This window comes from Gopherus evgoodei, unplaced genomic scaffold, assembly GCF_007399415.2.
Source record: "Gopherus evgoodei ecotype Sinaloan lineage unplaced genomic scaffold, rGopEvg1_v1.p scaffold_32_arrow_ctg1, whole genome shotgun sequence".
Classification (NCBI taxonomy): Eukaryota; Metazoa; Chordata; order Testudines; family Testudinidae; genus Gopherus; species Gopherus evgoodei.
Genome location: NW_022059994.1, coordinates 6,596,177 through 6,615,641, shown reverse-complemented (window position 1 = coordinate 6,615,641; position 19,465 = coordinate 6,596,177). Strand labels below are relative to the sequence as shown.

The 19,465-nt window shown below is 66.8% G+C and overlaps 2 protein-coding genes across 11 annotated transcripts; one reads left to right on the top strand and one right to left on the bottom strand.

The window, feature by feature from the left end:
• The first annotated feature begins 37 nt into the window (after positions 1-37).
• LOC115640718 (protein kinase C-like) lies at positions 38-4,752 on the top strand. Of its 9 annotated transcripts, none has more exons than XM_030543615.1 (7): positions 38-967; positions 1,787-2,101; positions 2,201-2,488; positions 2,575-2,674; positions 2,906-2,943; positions 4,002-4,096; positions 4,503-4,752. In XM_030543615.1, the coding sequence occupies exons 1-7, from the start codon at positions 826-828 to the stop codon at positions 4,602-4,604; spliced, it is 1,080 nt and encodes a 359-aa protein (XP_030399475.1). In that variant the 5' UTR covers positions 38-825; the 3' UTR covers positions 4,605-4,752. The 9 variants fall into 9 exon arrangements, 8 of the variants coding, with proteins under 8 accessions (XP_030399475.1, XP_030399476.1, XP_030399474.1 ...); XM_030543616.1 differs by having other exon boundaries at positions 4,002-4,104; XM_030543614.1 differs by lacking the exon at positions 4,503-4,752 and adding an exon at positions 3,449-3,601 and having other exon boundaries at positions 2,906-3,021; positions 3,672-4,090.
• Positions 4,753-10,212: 5,460 nt separating this feature from the next.
• On the bottom strand, positions 10,213-16,745 carry LOC115640957 (megakaryocyte and platelet inhibitory receptor G6b-like). 2 transcript variants are annotated; one of them, XM_030544013.1, is made up of 7 exons: positions 16,621-16,745; positions 15,122-15,445; positions 14,587-14,928; positions 13,578-13,698; positions 12,961-13,007; positions 11,597-11,673; positions 10,213-10,636 (listed from the first exon to the last, which is right to left on the bottom strand). In XM_030544013.1, exons 1-7 carry the CDS (start codon positions 16,691-16,693, stop codon positions 10,520-10,522), a joined length of 1,101 nt encoding a protein of 366 aa, XP_030399873.1. In that variant the 5' UTR covers positions 16,694-16,745; the 3' UTR covers positions 10,213-10,519. The 2 variants fall into 2 exon arrangements, with proteins under 2 accessions (XP_030399873.1, XP_030399874.1); XM_030544014.1 differs by lacking the exon at positions 14,587-14,928.
• Between the last annotated feature and the right edge of the window lie 2,720 nt (positions 16,746-19,465).

Sequence of the window (19,465 nt, the reverse complement as noted above, 5' to 3'; positions counted from 1 at the left end):
CCTGGATCCTCGGCCCGGCCATCAGGGGGCCCTGGCCCACAGTGGCTCCACTTTCCTCCAGCAGGGGGCAACCCCTCGTTCCCAGGCCTGCTGGGGTGGGCAGAGACGGGGAGGGGTCGGTGCCTAACGTTCATCCTGGCAGCTGCTTCAATGCGGCCGTGCAGGGGCTGGGGAACTCCCAGCTACTGGATGTGGGGCCAGATGATCTCCCAGGGCGGCTGGGCCTGTCCCATGGGGCCTCTTCTCCGCTATGGGTGCTGAGCCCCCTTCACCGGGGGTCGCCCACTTACGCCCCTCGTTAGCCGGCGGAGCTCTCTCCCGCACGCCAAGGCCTTAATTAACCTGTGGGCCCCTGAGCACCAGGCTCTGATCAAACCAGGCTGGGGAGGCTCCCCTGTGACCAGTCGTTAACCTGGGGAACTCACTGCCACTAGCTGCAGCCTGGAATTAGAAACCCGCCACCGTTTCCTTTCCAGTTAAAATGACCAGAGCGCTGGTCTCCGGAGACGGGCAGGCGCCTCATTCGCCTGCCCCACAATGAAAGGATGGGCTCCCAGGGGCAGCTGTCAGAACTCACTGCCCTCTGTCAACAAGCAGGAGCAGCTGGGGCAGTAGGGGGCATTTCAGCCCTGGGGGGCAGCTTGGTAGGGGGGGCATCTGCAGGCACGAACAGCAGGGGAGTGACCATCAGTAGGTTTCAGAGTTAACACTGTAGGGACCGGCTGGCTCAGGCTCCCGGCAGACCTGGGTGCGGCTGGGCTGGGGGAAGTCTGGGCTGCCGTGATAAGGGCTCCGGCCCCTGACTCAGCCCTGGAGGTGCCAACCATGACGGCTCCCCCCATTTCCCCCCGCCCCTGTCAGTTCCTGCCCTGGAGCGAGATGCGGACCCCGGCGGGGAGACGCCCTGAACCGATGGGCTCGGCCGTCTGGGTCCTGCTGGCCCTGCTGGTGCCCGGCCTGCTGTGGGGTGAGGGGCACTGGCAGAACTTGGGGGAGGGGGCGCTGGGCTAGCAGGGGCTGCGGGTCAGAAGTGAGGGGCACTGGCAGGGCTGGGCTAGCAGGGGCTGCAGGTCAGGAGTGAGGGGCACCAGCAGAGCTGGGGGGGCCTAGGCCTTGCGCTAGCAGGGGCTGCGGGTCGGGAGTGAGCCAGGACTGGGGAGGGCTGCGCTGGGCTAGCAGGGGCTGCGGGTCGGGAGTGAGGGGCACTTGCAGAGCTGGGGGGGCCAGGGCTGGGCTGGGCTGGCAGGGTCTGTGGGTTCGGAGTGAGGGGCACCGGCAGAGCTGGGCTGGCAGGGGCTGCGGGTCAGGAGTGAGGGGCACCGGCAGAGCTGGGGGGGCCTAGGGCTGGGCTAGCAGGGGCTGCGGGTCGGGAGTGAGGGGCACTGGCAGAGCTGGGGGGGCCTAGGGCTGGGCTAGCAGGGGCTGCAGGTTGGGAGTGAGGGGCACCAGCAGAGCTGGGGGGGCCCAGGGCTGGGCTAGCAGGGGCTGCAGGTCGGGAGTGAGGGGCACCGGCAGGGCTGGGGGGCCCAGGCCTGGGCTAGCAGGGGCTGCGGGTCGGGAGTGAGGGGCACCGGCAGAGCTGTGGGGAGCCCAGGGCTGGGCTAGCAGGGGCTGCGGATCAGGAGTGAGGGGCACCGGCAGAGCTGGGGGGGCCTAGAGCTGGGCTAGCAGGGGCTGCAGGTCGGGAGTGAGGGGCACCAGCAGAGCTGTCGGGAGCCCAGGGCTGGGCTAGCAGGGGCTGCGGGTCAGGAGTGAGGGGCACGCTAACTCCCCCCCCCCCCCACAGGCTTCCCCCCACGGCTGGAGGTACGGGGGGCCGGGGATCAGATTCTGCTCCCTTGTGGGGCTCCGGGCCCCCAGGTGCGCTGGGTCTGGGCCCCCCAATACCCCAAATGTGCTGGTGACCCCGGAAACCTCGAAATCGCCCGGCTGCCCCCCAGGCTGGAGCTCCCCCCAGCCCAGTTCAGGGGGCGCCTGGACCCCCACCCCTCGGCTCCGGGGGCCCTGCTGCTCCGGGACCTGGTCATGAGCGACTCGGGGACCTTCACCTGCCTCAGGGAGTCTGAGCCCGAGCCCCCCATCCAACTGGAGGTGACAGGAGGTGAGGCCAGACCCCCCCCTGCCCCCCATCAGCTCTGGGGTCACCGGGGGCTCCCCAGCCAGGGCCCCACCTCGCTCACCCCCATCTTCCCCCCCCCAGGCTGTCGGAACAACCTCACCGTCTCCTCCAACTGGACCTCCCCCTTGGCCCTGACCCTCCGCTGCCACCGCTGCCCCCTGCTGGCCGGCCCGGCCTCCTTCCGCTGGTTCCTCAAATCCCGGCCCCTGGGCAACCAGCGCTGGGCTACCAAGAGGGAGCGGGGGGCTACCGTGCAGCTGGACCCGTCCCGGCGGGCGGCCTGGGGGCGCTGGGAATGTCGCCTCCTCGGCGCCGCCTCTGGCGGCTTTGAGTTCTGCGTGGAGCCTCCCCTCAGGGCAGGGGGCCCAGGTAAGATTGTGCCCCACACCCTGCCCCCCCCCCCGCACCCCTGCCCCACGGTGCCTCTGCTGGCCCTGACTCTGCCTCTGTTCCAGGCCCCGGCTCTCAGTGGGAGATCTGGATCGCGGCGGCGGCTCTGGGTCTGATCGGGGCAGGGCTCGGCGCCTGGTGCCTGTGGAGATGGAGGCGGGGCAGGTGAGTCGGGAACCCAGGAGTCCGGGGAGCTGCATCCCCAGCAGAGGATGGGGAGGGAGAGAGGGACCCAGGAGTCTGGGGAGCAGAGCCCCAGCTTGGGGTGGGGAGGAAGAGGGAGAGACCCAGGAGTCTGGGGAGTGGTAGCTCCCTGGGGGTGGGGGAAGGGACCCAGGAGTCCGGGGCTGGGGAGAAACGTGTTTTCATCGTGTGTCTCCCATGTTCTTCCTTCAGGAACCAACAGAATCAAAACAAACGAGAGAAAGAAACGGGTGAGAGAGAGAAACAAACGCACACAACCACCGCACTCGCAGACCCGCTACCCCGGTGTCCCACCGCTCCCACCACGGGTCAGAGCCGCGGGGCCCAGCTACCTCAATATCCCACCGCTCCTACCACGGGTCAGAGCCGTGGGGCCCAGCTACCTCAATATCCCACCGCTCCCACCACGGGTCAGAGCCGTGGGGCCCAGCTACCTCAATATCCCACAGCTCCCACCATGGGTCAGAGCCGTGGGGCCCAGCTACCTCAATATCCCACCGCTCCCACCACGGGTCAGAGCCGTGGGGCCCAGCTACCTCAATATCCCACCGCTCCCACCACGGGTCAGAGCCGTGGGGCCCAGCTACCTCAATATCCCACCGCTCCCACCATGAGTCAGAGCCGTGGGGCCCAGCTACCTCAATATCCCACCGCTCCCACCATGAGTCAGGTGTAGGGCCAGCTACCCTCCATCCGCAGACCCATTGTGCTGGTATCCCACCGCTCCCACCACAGGTCAGAGCCGTGGGGCCCAGCTACCTCAATATCCCACCGCTCCCACCACGGGTCAGAGCCGTGGGGCCCAGCTACCTCAATATCCCACCGCTCCCACCACGGGTCAGAGCCGTGGGGCCCAGCTACCTCAATATCCCACCACTCCCACCATGAGTCGGCCATAGGGCCAGCTACCCTCCATCCGCAGACCCATTGTGCTGGTATCCCACCGCTCCCACCACAGGTCAGAGCCGTGGGGCCCAGGTATCCCACAGCTCCCACCACAGGTCAGAGCCACAGGCCCAGCTACCCCAATATCCCGCCGCTCCCACCATGGGTCAGAGCCATGGAGCCCAGTTACCCCAGTATCCCACCTCGCCAGCTGAGTGCAGGGTGAATGCCAGGTCTCTTGCCTGAGTAGCCGGGTCCATAACCCTCCCAGCCATGTTCAGTCCGCAAGGACCCAGTGGTGGGTAGTTCCACAGGTCGACTGGCTCCTTGCTCAGACCCCCCCACACACTATCCCATCCCTACTTCCCTCTCCATTTTCTCCTTCTCTCCATCCTGTGCCAAGGAGCCCCCAGGCTCCATTTATCCCCCCCGGAAGAGCCGCGGCTCGGAGCCAAATCGACTGAAAGACGCCTCACGCCCCAGAGTCGGGAAAGAGAAGTGAGAGTGTGAGGGACACTGGCAGAGCTGGGGGGAGCCCAGGGCTGGGCTAGCAGGGGCTGCGGGTCGGGAGTGAGGGGCACCAGCACAGCTGGAGGGGGGCAGGGCTGGGCTAGCAGGGGCTGCAGGTTGGGAGTGAGGGGCACTGGCCGAGCTGGGGGGAGCCCAGGGCCAGGCTAGCAGGGGCTGCAGGTCGGGAGTGAGGGGCACTGGCAGAGCTGGGGGGAGCCCAGGGCTGGGCTAGCAGGGGCTGCGGGTCGGGAGTGAGGGGCACCGGCAGAGCTGAGGGGAGCCCAGGGCTGGGCTAGCAGGGGCTGCGGGTCGGGAGTGAGGGGGACCTGCAGGGCTGGTGGGGGCAGGGGGTAAAAGAGAAATATCTCTAGCTCATTAACTTTTCTCTCCCCAGGCCCCAGACCCCCTGCTTTATGCTGAAGTTCAGCACCCCCTGATGGCTCGAGCCCCACCTCCTCCCCCACATGGCACCACAGTCTATGCCACTATTGTGTGACACCCCCGTCCTGCGTTGTGTTCACACCCCGACTCCTGTCCCAGGTGATGGGAAATTCAGCTGGAAGGTGCTAGAAATCCCTGTTAAAATCTTGTAGTGGGGAGTTCCCCAGGTTAACGGCTTGTGGCATTAAAATCTGCCTTTGAAACCTCGCGTCTGTGATGTCACCTCTGTCCTTAAGACCCCACCCTTTGGGCCTGGCTCTGGGGGGTGTGGGTCAGGCAGATGCGGCTCCCCCTCCTTTCCTGCCCCCAATGTCTGCGCAGAGCCCCCCCATGCCCTCCCCGAGTGAGCCGCGTCTCAGCGCCGGCCAAGGGGTCCCCCTATAACCAGCCCCCCAAACCCCCCCCAGAGTAAACCACGTCTCTGCTCTTGGCAAGGGACAAGTGACGATGAGGTGAATTCACGCCAAGGCCACCCACCTCCGTGGGCAGGATTTGAACCCACGACCCTCAGCTTTGCGCCCCGCCTGTTAACTGCACAAACTGCTAGGTGGGAAGTGGGTAAAACCCTGGGTGTTGGGGGCTGGGAGCCAGGACAGCTGGGTTCAAACCCCAGCAGGGAGAGGGATGTGTTGCCCAGCGGTTAGAGCAGGGGGGTGGGAGCCCGGACTCCTGGGTTCTGTCCCTAGCTCGGGGCAGCTACTGAACAAGGGCCCGTGTCATATCCTGTGCCTGGCTGGCTGCAGCTTCCTCTTTGCTGTAGCCCTGTGAACAAGGCCCCTGCCCAGAGGCAGACGCACCCTGCACCCGGAGACCCCTCTCCACTCCACCATGCAGCCCCTTCTCCTGCCCCTGGCCCTCACCCTCCTGGCAGCGGTGCCCCTGGGGGCTCAGCAAGGTGAGGAGCCGACCGGGCCATGGGGCTGGGCTCTCTCACTCGCCAGGTGGGGGCTCGGCTGGGGAACGGAGGGCTCGGGGTGGGGGCGCTCTGCCCTGGCCTCAGTGCGCTCCGTGTGGAACCCAACTCCCAGCAGAACCCCAGAGCCGATGAGCCCTAAAACTCTCCCCCTGCGGCATCACCTGGATGCACCCCTCCCCTTCACTTCCTGTCCCAAACTTGTGTTCAGCTGTTACCCGCCCCAGAAGTGGCTCCATCTCCAGGCCGGGCCAGGGGTCCCTGTCACTGAGCCCTCTCTAGGCAGGAACCGCTCGGCTCTGGAGTTCGCGGACCCAGAGGTGACGGCAGAAGCCGGCTGGACAGGGAGTCTCCCCTGCACCCTGACGAGGCCGAGCCTGAGCCGGCGGTGGGTCCCGCGGTACCCGCGCTGCGCTGGTGGCAGTAGTGGGATACAGACGATTTACACAGGGTGGCCGGGGCACACGACACTCCGGAGCGGAGGTTTAAGAAGCGGCTGCGGCTCCTAACGAGTCGGAGAACCCGAATCTCCGTCCTCCAGCTGCGACCCCTCCACATGAACGACTTGGGGGCCTTCTGTGCCAGCCCCAGCCGGGCCGCCCCGCTGATCTCCGTGCCCGTCGCGCCCGGTCACAGCACTGCCGGGGGGCCGGGAGCCAGGACGCCTGGGTTCTCTCCCTGGCTCTGGCAGGGGAACGGGGGCTGGTGGGTTAGAATGGGGGCGAGGGGGAGCCAGGACGCCTGGGTTCTCTCCCTGGCTCTGGCAGGGGAGCGGGGGCTGGTGGGTTAGAATGGGGGCGGGGGGGAGCCAGGACGCCTGGGTTCTCTCCCTGGCTCTGGCGGGGGAGCGGGGGCTGGTGGGTTAGAATGGGGGCGGGGGGGAGCCAGGACGCCTGGGTTCTCTCCCTGGCTCTGGCGGGGGAGCGGGGGCTGGTGGGTTAGAATGGGGGCGGGGGGGAGCCAGGACGCCTGGGTTCTCTCCCTGGCTCTGGCAGGGCAGCGGGGGCTGGTGGGTTAGAATGGGGGCGAGGGGGAGCCAGGACGCCTGGGTTCTCTCCCTGGCTCTGGCAGGGGAGCGGGGGCTGGTGGGTTAGAATGGGGGCGAGGGGGAGCCAGGACGCCTGGGTTCTCTCCCTGGCTCTGGCGGGGGAGCGGGGGCTGGTGGGTTAGAATGGGGGCGGGGGGGGAGCCAGGACGCCTGGGTTCTCTCCCTGGCTCTGGCAGGGCAGCGGGGGCTGGTGGGTTAGAATGGGGGCGAGGGGGAGCCAGGACGCCTGGGTTCTCTCCCTGGCTCTGGCAGGGGAGCGGGGGCTGGTGGGTTAGAATGGGGGCGAGGGGGAGCCAGGACGCCTGGGTTCTCTCCCTGGCTCTGGCGGGGGAGCGGGGGCTGGTGGGTTAGAATGGGGGCGGGGGGGGAGCCAGGACGCCTGGGTTCTCTCCCTGGCTCTGGCGGGGGAGCGGGGGCTGGTGGGTTAGAATGGGGGCTGGGAGCCAGGACGCCTGGGTTCTCTCCCTGGCTCTGGCAGGGGAGCGGGGGCTGGTGGGTTAGAATGGGGGCGGGGGGGAGCCAGGACTCCTGGGTTCTCTCCCTGGCTCTGGCGGGGGAGCGGGGGCTGGTGGGTTAGAATGGGGGCGGGGAGGGGGGGAGCCAGGACTCCTGGGTTCTCTCCCTGGCTCTGGGAGCGGGAAGCAGGAAGCAGCCAGCAGGGGCCGGGTCGTTAACTGGATCCATCACTTTCGGCTCTGCCCCCACAGGCTGCCCGGCCGGGTTGGCCATTGCCGCGGCCCCCCAGGAGCCGGTGGTGGAGGGAGCGTCTGTCCCTCTCCTGTACCCCCTGTGGGGCGCAGGGACCCACCTCGTCCCCAGCAGTGGGCGCCACGTGGCTGCTCAATGGAAAGCCGCCACCAGACTCCTCAGCCCTTCGGATCCTGAGGTCCAACACGCTGACGATAAAGGGTTTCTCCAGCCGGTTCGAGGGTCTGTGGAGCTGCCACCTGCCTGGGGATCCCCCCCTGGTCTGGGGGCTACTGCCTGGAGCGTGACCTGGGGGCTCACAGGACCCAGGAGAGCCCCCCACCTGGCCCCACTCCCATCAGTCCAGCTGCGTATTCAGCCGTGTGTCCCTGTCACAGTCAATGCGGCCACCTCTGGGGCGGGGCAGCTGGGTACCAGCCGCACAGAACAGTGACACCCCAGGGTGGGGGTGGGGAGCGATGGGGGAGCCTGGATGCCACGGGGGGAGGTCGGCTGGGACCCCTGAGATTGGACGCTGGAGGCCACACCATACCTGTGGTGGAAAATGTAACATGGGGTCCCTGTGGTGGCAGCCCCGTGTCCCGCCCCACAGGTGGCTGCATCTCAGCGCCCGGCGAGGGGTCCCTGTGTAACCAGCCCCGTGTCCCGCCCCAGAGGTGGCTGCATCTCAGCGCCCGGCAAGGGGTCCCTGTGTATCCAGCCCCGTGTCCTGCCCCACAGGTGGTTGCATCTCAGCACCTGGCGAGGGGTTCCCGGTATAACCAGCCCCGTGTCCGCCCCACAGGTGGCTGCATCTCAGCGCCCGGCGAGGGGTCCCTGTGTAACCAGCCCCGTGTCCCGCCCCACAGGTGGCTGCATCTCAGCACCTGGCGAGGGGTTCCCGGTATAACCAGCCCCGTGTCCCGCCCCAGAGGTGGCTGCATCTCAGCGCCCGGCGAGGGGTTCCCGGTATAACCAGCCCCGTGTCCCGCCCCAGAGGTGGCTGCATCTCAGCACCTGGCGTGGGGTTCCTGGTATAACCAGCCCCGTGTCCCGCCCCAGAGGTGGCTGCATCTCAGCGCCCGGCAAGGGGTCCCTGTGTATCCAGCCCCGTGTCCTGCCCCAGAGGTGGTTGCATCTCAGCACCTGGCGAGGGGTTCCCGGTATAACCAGCCCCGTGTCCCGCCCCACAGGTGGCTGCATCTCAGCGCCCGGCGAGGGGTCCCTGTGTAACCAGCCCCGTGTCCCGCCCCAGAGGTGGCCGCATCTCAGCGCCGGGTTCGTGGCCACTACAAGTTTCTGTGTCCGGTCGCAGGCTCAGCGCCAGGCAGCGGTGGGGGGGTGACGGTGCTGGCCGTGCGCTGGGGCCTCACCTTCCTCTTCCTCAGCGCCAGCCTCAGGGCTGTCGGCTACGTGCAGTGGAGAACCCGGGCCCGGCCGGCCAGCAGGTACCCCCCCTTTCACGCCAGCGCCCCCCGCGGGGCTCCCCCTGCTGCCCCCACCCCCTGCAGGGCTCCCCCTGTCCCCCTCCCTGCAGCCCAGCGCCCCCTGCGGGGCTCCCCCTGCCCTGCTCCATGAGGCAACGTGGCAGCGCTGAGTGCCCAGGGAGAGCCCCCTGCTGCCCCCACCCTGCCCCCTGCAGCCCAGCGCCCCCTGTGGGGCGCCCCTGCCCTGCTCCCTGGGGCAATGGGGAGCTCTGAGTGTCCGGGCACAGCACCCCCTGCTGCCCCCCTGCTCACAGTGCCCCCTGCTGCCCCCGCCCCACCCCCTGCAACCCAGCACCCCCTTGCCCCATCGTTTCTCTACCGTGTGCCTCACACGCCGTCTGTCTCCCTCCTTTCTTGTCTTTCAGGCCCCAGCGGGACTGAGGCCTCAGCTCCCCAGGTGCTGCGTCCACACTGCCCTGACCCCCATCCCCTTCCACTCACCTGAGACGCCGGACGCTCCCCTCTGGGCCCCCATCCGGTCTGTTCACCGACCATGTATTTACTACACATAATGTAGGACCTACATTATTATTCCCCCCGGCAGGAGTACAGAATGGCCAGTTCCCACGGTTAGGGTCCCCGCTGGGAAGGGCCTTGCCCCCTGCTGTTGCCTGGGGAAGGTGAACGTTGTATGCGCAACCCACACCCACTTTGTGTACAGCTTGGCTTGTTTACAAACATAATGTAGGCCCTATAACAAGGTTCTGCCTGGGCAGGATCTGAGGGAATCCCTCCCCTTTGGAGACGCCTTAAAGTGCTTTGCACGACCTACCTCTGTTGTTTACAGTTGGTTTGCTTGTGATACATAAGGTAGGACCTACCCTATTTTTCCCAGGAGACAGGATGAGAGAGGGACCGGTTCCCACGGACTTTGCCCCCACTGGACCCAACCCCCGCCCCACCCCCATTCTGCTCTTTGAGGATGCAATCGATCAAAAATAACCCCTTTTGTTGATGCTTTGCTTTGTTTACAATACAAAATGTAGGAACTACAATCTTGTATTCAGGGCATCATAATGTAAGAGCCCTCAGCTACTGCCACTTGGAGAAGCAGAAAATGTCCTGTGGGGCTAGTACCGGTTGTGTTTACACTTGGGTTTCTGTACAATGCACAGGGTAGGACCTACAATATTATTCTCAGTAGTCAGGAAGGTGGGGGGTACTGATTGCCATGACCAGGATCCCCACTCATCTCTCAGGGTATTCCACCGTTTGGACCAGCAAAAAATAGATCCTGTTTGTTTATGGTTTATCTTGTTTACAATAGTTCGTGTAGGACCTACAATATTGTTCTCAGTGGACTGTAATGGAGGGGGGACTGGTTCCTCTTTGGAGAAAGGAGGGTAAAGTTATTGAGAACTCATGCACATTTTGTTTATGCTTTGATTTGTTTACAATACATAATGTAGGACCTACCATTTGTTTGTGGATCATGACCGATTCCCATCAGCACCAGTTTCCTCGGCACATGCCGTCCCTCCCCACTCCTGTTGTTCCAAGCCATAGAAAATGTCATTTGTGGCTAACACTCACTTTATTTAACCTTGCACTGTTTATGATACATAATGTAGGACCTATGACATGAGTCTCAGGGGGCAGGAACAGAGAGAGGGCCCCTGCTCCTGTCTTTTGCCAATTGAAACCTCAGAAAACTTCATAGGGGCCGTGCCCCTCTTGGACTTATTTACAATACATAATGTAGGACCTACAATATTGTCAACCTAGTCTCCTCCCCACCCTAATCGCATGGGGCTGGGAGTCTCCAGGGAAGGGGGTGTCTTTGCCCGAGCTGGGGCCTGGCTGTGCCCTAGAAGTGCCCACGCTCGCCAGCCGCGTCAGCCGTGGCCAGGGGCCAGTTCAGAGTAGATGGTGGCCGGGCCAGTTTCCGTCCTGGCCCCTGCCTCACAGGACCCCTGGAAGTGCAGGGTGCTGTACGAGATCCCCTCGGGGCCCTGCGGAGACCAGGCAGGACAGAGTGGGCGTTAGGGGGGGCGTTACGGCCCCGGGGGGTGAGCTGATGGCAGAGCACCCCCCCAGTGAGCGCCTGCAGCACAGTGCCCGCTGGGGTCGCATCGGAGCCAGCCCTGACTGCCAGGGGAGAGACCCCTGCTCAGCCTTGCCCCCCCCCGGCCCCTGCTGAGCCCCACTCTGCTCCCCCCATTCCCCCGCCCCCTGCTGCCCCTCTGCTGAGCCCCCACTCCGCTCCCCCCATTCCCCCGCCCCCTGCTGCCCCTCTGCTCAGCCCCCACTCCGCTCCCCCTTCTCCCGCCCCCTGCTGCCCCCTGCCCAGCGCCCCCTGGTCAGCCCCCCTCCCAGCCCTGACCGAGCCCCCACTCTGCTCCCCCCATTCCCCCACCCCCTGCTGCCTGCTGCCCCTCTGCTGAGCCCCACTCTGCTCCCCCCATTCCCCCGCCCCCTGCTGCCCCTCTGCTGAGCACCCACTCCGCTCCCCCCATTCCCCCGCCCCCTGCCGCCCCTCTGCTGAGCCCCACTTCGCTCCCCCATTCCCCCGCCCCCTGCTGCCCCTCTGCTGAGCCCCCACTCCGCTCCCCCTTCTCCCGCCCCCTGCTGCCCCCTGCCCAGCGCCCCCTCGTCAGCCCCCCTCCCAGCCCTGACCGAGCCCCCACTCCGCTCCCCCCATTCTCCCGCCCCCTGCCCAGCGCCCCCTCGTCAGCCCCCCTCCCAGCCCTGATCAAGTCCCCACCTCGCTCCCCCAGCCCAGTGCCCCCTGCTGAGCCCCCACTCCGCTCCCCCAGCCCAGCGCCCCCTGCAGGCCCCTGCCAAGATCGCACCCCACTGCCTGCTGCCCAGCACTCCCTGTTCAGCCCCCGCCCCCTGCCAGGGCCCCAGCCTGCTCCCCTGAGCCCAGAGCCCCCTTCCTAGTCCCCCGCCCTGACTGCTGGGGGAGTCACCTCGCCATCGGGGTGGGGGGCGGAGGACGGCGGCTTCTGCTCGGCTCTGCCAGGCGCTGTGGGGCCGGGCTGCTCCGCTGGGAATGGGGAGAGACAGCGAAAGGTGACGGAGGTCAGGGTTTGGGCCACCCAACCGCCCTGGATGGGAGCCGACACCCCCTAGAGGGGACAGGCCCCTGCCCCAGTCCCTGCCCTGGGGCCGGGTGGGAGTGTGACAAAGGGGGGGTTATTCACGTTATGTTGCATGTGAATCTTCCTGTCCTAGCGTAACACTGTGTGCCTCAGTTTCCCTGTGTGCTGCACCGATACTTTGGGGGTGGGACTTGGGGGTGTGAGTTTGGCTGGGGCCCTGGGGCAGGTGAGGCTGTTTGCCCCTGTGTGACTTGGGACCCAGGACAGGGGTGCGAACCGGTGACACCTTTGGCCCAGGAAGCGAGAGGAGTAAGAGGGGCAAAGGGGGGTGTCGGAGGTGGGGTGGCTGGAAGCTGGGGGTCTGCGTGGGAGGGGCTGGAGGGGGGAGTCCATGGCGTCTGGCCCAGGACTCCCCAAGATGGACTTGGCTGAAAGTCCCTGATTTCTGTGCTAACAGGCTCTGCCCTGCGCCCTGATCCTGCCGACTGGGAAACCTGCTGTGTCCCCAGCTGCCTGAGTCACGTGGGGCTGCGGAGTTGGGGGGCAGGGCCCTGTCACGGAGTGTGGGGGAGTCCGGGCCCTGCACCCCCCATTCCTGCGATTCCCCAGGACTCTCAGCCAGCCAGGAAAAGCAGCAGGTTTATTTAGACGCCAGGAACACAGTCCCAGACAGGTCTTGCAGGCACAGACTACAGGATCCTCCCCAATTAGGTCGATCTTGGGGTCCTAGGGGAACCCCAGCCCCATTGGGGGATCAGAGCCCCCTCTGGGCTTCCCTCCATGACACCAGCCACCTCCTGACAACCCTCTCTCCCCCAGCGTCTCCTCCCCCAGCCTTTGTTCAGCTTCTCGGGCAGAGGGGTCACCTGGCCCCTAACCCCGTCCTGGGGTCTCCCGTTACCTGCTCAGTGACTCTCCCCCCAGCCAGTCTCCCCTCCCCCAATGCAGCCCCTCCTCCCAGGCCAACCCCCCCACTCAGCACTCACACCCCCCAGCAAGAACAGCCCAGCTCGGCCCTGGCCCCCCCAGGGCCCCACCCCGGGTGGGGTGGGGGAGGCTGGATGCTCCGGGGTCAGCCCCAGGGAGGTGGAAGCTGGGGACAGTCGCTCCGAGCGAGGAGGGTCCCCCAGATCCTGCCCAGCTCGGTGGGGAGCAGGTCCCGGGCATCCCCCGGGGAGCAGCGCCCCCTAGAGAGGACAGGTCCCTGCCCCATTCCCCGCCCCCGGGCTCACCTGCCTGCTCCGATTTTCTGTCCATTTCCGTCACCATGGGGGTCACGCTGAGGGGGACGGACACAGTTAGAGGCAGTGAAACGCCTGGGCCAGGCCCGGCCCCTATGGAATAACCCCCTATAGCGGCCAGTGGCCTCGCCCCCTAGAGAATCCCCTGCCCTACGGCCCCCCAGGCTGCCCCACTGCCTCGGACACATTTCAGGCCCCTATAGACGAATTCTCCTGCTATTCCTTCCCCAGCACCCCTATAGGGTCTATACCCACCCAGGGTACGGAGCTCTGTGTCTGCCTCTCCCAGTCCCTATAGAACAGCATAGTCTATAGCTCCCATCCTGGGCCCCTCCCCTATAGACTAGGCTGTCCTGTATCTACCGGCCCCTATAGGACACCCCACCCTTCATTCCCCAATCACCCCCTGTCCCCTATAGAAATATTTCTCCCTGTAGCCCCATTAGCCCCCATGGGATCTCCCCGACTCCCTCCCCATCCTGCCCCCCGCATGGAATCTCCCCCTATTGGTGCCCCAGTCCATCACCCCCCCCATGGACTAATTCCACCTACCTCCCCTGCCCCCCAGGATCGTACAGCCCTCAGCACCGCACCGCCCCCCACCGTACCTGGCATCCCTGGCCCGGCGCCTCCTACAGCAAATAACAGCGACGGCGCCCACGAGGACCAGGCCCAGAGCGGCCCCCACGCAGCCCCCAACCAGAGGCAGGAGCGGAGTGGGCCTGGGGCCTGGGGAAAGAATGGGGGCTGGGATCACTCACCCGGCGCTGAGATGCGGCCACCTCTGGGGCGGGACGCGGGGCTGGTTACACAGGGACCCCCTCACCTGGAGCTCAGATGCGGCACCTCTGGGGCGGGACGCGGGGCTGGTTACACAGGGACCCCCTCACCTGGAGCTCAGATGCGGCACCTCTGGGGCGGGACGCGGGGCTGGTTACACAGGGACCCCCTCACCTGGAGCTCAGATGCGGCACCTCTGGGGCGGGACGCGGGGCTGGTTACACAGGGACCCCCTCACCTGGAGCTCAGATGCGGCACCTCTGGGGTGCTTCGGCACCGACGTCTCCAGTTCCTGGTGGGAGCTCGACAGCCCCCTCCGCCCATGGCCCCGCTCCTGCCCCACCGTCACCCCAGCCCCATTCCACCCCCTCCCCCCAAGTCCCCGCCCTGCCCCGTCTCTTCGCTTCCTCCTGAGCAGGGAAAGTCCTTAATTGCTGCCAAACAGCTGCTAGCGGCAGGAAGCGCAGAGGGAGGGGAAGGAGGGGGGCGCGGCGCGCTGGGGGTGGGGAGAAGGAGGTGAGGAGGGGGGAGCTTGGCTGCAGGTGGGTGTGGAGCACCCACTAATTTTTCCCTGTGGGTGCTCCAGCTCTGGAGCACCCACGGAGTTGGTGCCTAGGCTGGAGTGGGCCGCGGAGGCTGGTTACACAGGGATCCCTCGCCCAGTGCTGAGGTGCAGCCACCTCTGGGTGGGAGCTAGGGAACAGCCATGGGGAACGGCTTCGCCCAGGGCTGGAGCTTTTAATTTCTGCCCCTCTGGGCCGGTCGCCTGCACCCCCAGCTGAGCTGGAATCGGGCGGAGACGTGAGGGGGGCGCAGGGCCTGGGGAGACCCACACACCTGGACTATTGGGGCCGGGTGAGGGGCTCTCCTGGGTCCTGTGCGCCCCCAGGTCGCGCTCCAGGCAGTAGCCCCCAGACCGGGAGGGATCCCCAGGCAGATGGCAGCTCCACAGACCCTCGAACCGGCTGGAGAAACCCTTTATCGTCAGCGTGTTGGACCTCAGGATCCGAAGGGCTGAGGAGTCTGGTGGCGGCTTTCCATTGAGCAGCCACGTGGCGCCCACTGCTGGGGACGAGGTGGGTCCCTGCGCCCCACAGGGGGTACAGGAGAGGGACACAGACGCTCCCTCCACGACCGGCTCCTGGGGGGCCGCGGCAATGGCCAACCCGGCCGGGCAGCCTGTGGGGGCAGAGCCGAAAGTGATGGATTCAGTTAGAAACCCACCCTCTGCTGGCTGCGTGTCACGCCCCTCCCCACCCCTGCCCCAGGCTATAGCTCCCTCCCATCAAAATCCTTAACCCCTCCCTCCCCCTCCCAGAGCCAGGGAGAGAACCCAGGCGTCCTGGCTCCCGGGCCCCGGCAGTGCTGTTACCTGGCATGACGGTCACGGAGATCGGCAGGGCGGCCTGGCTGGGGCTGGCACAGATGAAGGCCCCCGAGTCATTCATGTGGAGGGTTTGGAGTTTGAGGAGGAAGAGTCGGGTGCCCTGATCCATTGGGGGATGCAGCCGCTCCTGAAATCTCCCCTCCGGGGTGTCGTGTGCCCCAGTCGCCGTCGCTGTGTAAATTGTCTGTATCCCACTGCTGACACCAGCGCAGCGCGGGTACCGCGGGACCCACCGCCAGCTCAGGCTCGGCCCCGTCAGGTTGCAGGAGAGATTCACAGTCGAGCCGGCTTCTGTCGTCACCTCTGAGCCTGTGAACACCAGAGCCGGATGGGTCCTGCCTGATGGAGCCCTGGAGAGACGGGGACCCCTTGCCTGGCACTGAGCTGCAGCCACCTCTGGGGTGGGGCCCGTATACAGGGATCCCCCTGTGACGCTAAGAGCCCCTCCTTGCTAACGAGCACAAGGGTCGCCGTTCGGTACCAGTAACCCCTGACCAAAGCCCCCGGCCCTCAGCCCCTCGCCCTGGCAGGATTTATCCACTGGGGCCGGGCGAGGCCGCTAACAGCTCCCGGCTGCGGCCCTGCGGCCGGCCCTGAGGGGCGCGCCAGGCTGCTGGCAGGACAAGCCACCCGCGGGCACCACGGCACACGGCCCCCAGCAGCCGGCTCCCGTCGCTCGGGCTGCCTCATGCCAGGGCCCGGCCGTGCCGCCAAGGGGCCGGCTGCACCCGCATCACGCGACACCAGTGTCCTGGGGACGGAGGGGCCGAGCCGGAGTCAAGCCAGGATCCGGGGCCCGTTGCGTTGCAGTGTGGACGCTGCCCGGCTGGGCTCGTGATGGGGGGGGGGCGCCAGTCACCTTTCCCTGCCCTGCCCCCACCTCCCGCGAAGGTGGCCAGGGTGTGTGGGGCACGGGCGGCCAGACATCACGGAGACACCGGAACCCGGCTGGGAGTTACAAACCAGTGTGGACGCCCCAGCCCCCGGCAAATGCAGCCCCTGGCTTCCGCTGCAGCGCGGCCCTGCCGGTGTCTGGGCCCCGCTTCGCGCTCCGGTGTGAGCGCGTCCCGGTTCAGCCGCTCCGAGACATGTTATGCCCGGTGGGTCATGGGCACCTGCTCTGCTCCCCCCCCTCGCCCCCAGCCCCTCTGCAAGCCAGGTCAGGCCTGGCCGTGCCCCGGGGAGGTGGCCAGCCACTGGTGTCTGGGAAGAACCACTGGCAAGTCTGGGGATCCAGAGAAACCTCCCCCGTGTAGAGATGCAACCACCTTTGGGGTGAGGTGGCTGGTTATACAGGGACCCCTCCCCCGGGGCGGAGATGCAGCCACCTCTGGGGTGGGGCAGCGGTTTATACAGGGACCCCTCTGCCCTGGGACAAGCCCAGAGCCTCCCGCCCCATTCGCTGCAGGCCCCGGCCAAGCCCAGGCCTGGCCCCACCCCACTTGGGGAGAGAGGACAGGCCCACAGCCGGGTTGGCTCCTTACCTGCCTGAGCCCTCGGGGGCACCGCTGCCAGGAGGGCGAGGGCCAGGGCCAGGGGCCGGAGCTGGGGGCGCATGGTGGAGCTGGGGGGGGAGTGATCTGGGGCATCTGTCTCTGGGGAGGGGCCTTGCTCCCAGGCGCTGAGGGGAAGAGGAAGGAGGTTGTGAAGAAATCAGGAAACCCACAGAGCTCGGGCAGCTGTAACCCTTCCGCTCTGGCACTCGGGGAGGGCAGCAGGGGATGGGGGCAGCAGGGGGTCTGCCCGGGCAGTCAGGGCTCCCCATGGCCCCAGGGCAGCGCTAGGGGCTGGGCTGCAGGGGGTGGGGGCAGCAGGGGGTCTGCCCGGGCAGTCAGGGCTCCCCATGGCCCCAGGGCAGCGCTAGGGGCTGGGCTGCAGGGGGTGGGGGCAGCAGGGGGTCTGCCCGGGCAGTCAGGGCTCCCCATGGCCCCAGGGCGGCGCTAGGGGCTGGGCTGCAGGGAGCGAAGGGGGGCAGCAGGGGGCGCTGTCCCCGGGCAGTCAGGGCTCCCCATGGCCCCAGGGCGGCGCTAGGGGCTGGGCTGCAGGGAGCGAGGGGGGGCAGCAGGGGGCGCTGTCCCCGGGCAGTCAGGGCTCCCCATGGCCCCAGGGCGGCGCTAGGGGCTGGGCTGCAGGTGGCGGGGCAGCAGGGGGCGCTGTCCCCGGGCAGTCAGGGCTCCCCATGGCCCCAGGGCGGCGCTAGGGGCTGGGCTGCAGGGAGCGAAGGGGGGCAGCAGGGGGCGCTGTCCCCGGGCAGTCAGGGCTCCCCATGGCCCCAGGGCGGCGCTAGGGGCTGGGCCGCGGGGGGCAGGGGGTGGCCGGGCAGTCAGGGCTCCCCATGGCCCCAGGGCTGTGCCGGGGCCTGTGCTGTCTGTCTCCCCCGGCCCCACACTGATCAGTTAAGTGCCAGGGGGCCACAGACCAGCCATTGCGGGGCTGCTTGTGAGGAATTAACCATCCACCCTCCCCAAACACACACACACGTACGTGTCTGAGCTCACCAGGTCAGTCAGCACTTCCAGGCTGCCCCTCTCGTATGTCCCAGGTTCAGCACCTCCCTGTCCCCACTCTCACCTCCCACCTGTATGGGCAGGAACCCAGTGGCTGAGCAAACCCCCCAGGATTTTTGTAGCTCAGGTAAGAGGAGCGCTGCTGCAGAGTGAAAAGGGAAGCTAAAGACACAAAAGAGTAGGAGACAGAGAGAGAGCCACAGGCAGCTTAACCATAGAAGTGATTTATTGAATAACAGTGCTAACCACACACGGAGCCTAACGCAGCAGCGCAGTGACACTATTAATACCTGAGGTAGAGAAGAAAACAGAGCGGGGGGGGGTCTCGCCCACTCCACGGGGCTAGAACTGGTCGGGGGTCCCAGGTGAGGCTGGCAGCTGATGGCAGGAGCCAGGCAGAGCCCCCAGCCCGACGATGAGGGAGTCCCAGGGAACCAGACGCAGAGTTTGGCTCCCGGCGCAGAGCCCTGACTCGGGCTGGAGGGCGAACGCCGGGTTGGGTTGTGGGTGCGCTGGTGGCTCCGGGGTTTTCCTCAGGCCGGGCAGCAGGAGCTGCTGGCGCTTGGCTCTGGGGGGTTTACCAGGGAGCTCACCCTGCCGCCCCCCAGCCGCAGCAGTTCGGGTTCAGTCCCGGATCCATCGCTAGAACCGGGCGGATCCCAGCCGAGCCGGGCGCGGGCAGAGCTGGGGCTGTTGAGAGTCCCGGGTAGCCGTGGGTCCCGGCTCTCCCGGCCCCACAGTTCAGTGCGGTTCTCTGCTCTCCGACCCGGCGCTAGTGGAGGTGACTCCACCGGCCACCCTGGGGGGGGGGTCTAGGTGCGTTCCCCCCGCCCGACGTCTTTGCTCTGGCCGGTTCTGGTTCAGGCAGACGCTGGGGTGGGGGCTGAAGTCCGACAGGCTGGAGACTGCGCCCTGGTTCCCCCCAAACCCAGCGCCAGCAGGGACAGTCTCAGCAGGAGCAGCGCCAGGGGTTTGGCGCCCTAGGCGCAGGGCCGGCTCGCCGGTCCCGCGGCTCCGGTGGACCTGCCCCAGGCGTCCCTGTGGATGCTGCACCGGGGCCGCGGGACCAGCGGACAGGCCACAGGGACGCCTGCGGGAGCCCACCAGAGCCGCCTGCCGCTCCCGAATCCTGGCGCCGGAGACCACCTAGGTCGCCTCAATGGAAGTGCCCCGGCCCTGACTGACACACACACATACACACAGACCAGGGAGGGACAGACAGACTCACACATGGAGCCGGCAGGTACGTACACACACACACGCCTAGCAGGGACAGACACAGAACACACACGGCAGGGACACACACACACACACACAGGCTCAGCAGGGACACACATACACACGGAGCTGGCAGGGACACACACACACACACACACACACACACACAGAGGCCTGGCAGGGACACACACACACACAAAAATGGAGCCAGCAGGGACACACACACACACACACACACACATACAGGCCCGGCAGGGACACAGACACACACACATACATACATACACACACACACACACACACACACACACACACACGGAACTGGCAGGGGGACACCCACACACACACAGTTACACACACACCCGAGGGCGCCTTTTCCCGGCTGGCGGGGGGTGCATGTCCCTGGGGGCTCCTGGTGACGTCACTGGAATTCCCTGCGGGGGGGTAGGAAATTTCCGAGCGCGGCCGGTACGTCACTGGGGGCGGCGCTCGCGGCGGGGGGGGGTCCCCGGGCCGGCGCGGGGCTCAGCCAGACGGACGCGGCCGGGGCCCCAGGCACACGGACGGGCTGGATCGGGCGGTGAGCGACCCCGGGGCCGGGCCG

Coding starts and splice junctions, on each gene's coding strand:
- LOC115640718 (XM_030543609.1), top strand. CDS start 826: ATGACGGCTCCCCCCATTTCCCCCCGCCCCTGTCAGTTCCTGCCCTGG. Junction 968..1,786: donor GGTGCCCGGCCTGCTGTGGG/GTGAGGGGCACT, acceptor CCCCCCCCACAG/GCTTCCCCCCACGGCTGGAG. Junction 3,379..3,448: donor TCCCACCGCTCCCACCATGA/GTCAGGTGTAGG, acceptor CTCCCACCACAG/GTCAGAGCCGTGGGGCCCAG.
- LOC115640957 (XM_030544013.1), bottom strand. CDS start 16,693: ATGCGCCCCCAGCTCCGGCCCCTGGCCCTGGCCCTCGCCCTCCTGGCA. Junction 15,446..16,620: donor GCCCCCGAGGGCTCAGGCAG/GTAAGGAGCCAA, acceptor TGGTGTTCACAG/GCTCAGAGGTGACGACAGAA. Junction 14,929..15,121: donor CTCCGTGACCGTCATGCCAG/GTAACAGCACTG, acceptor CTGCCCCCACAG/GCTGCCCGGCCGGGTTGGCC.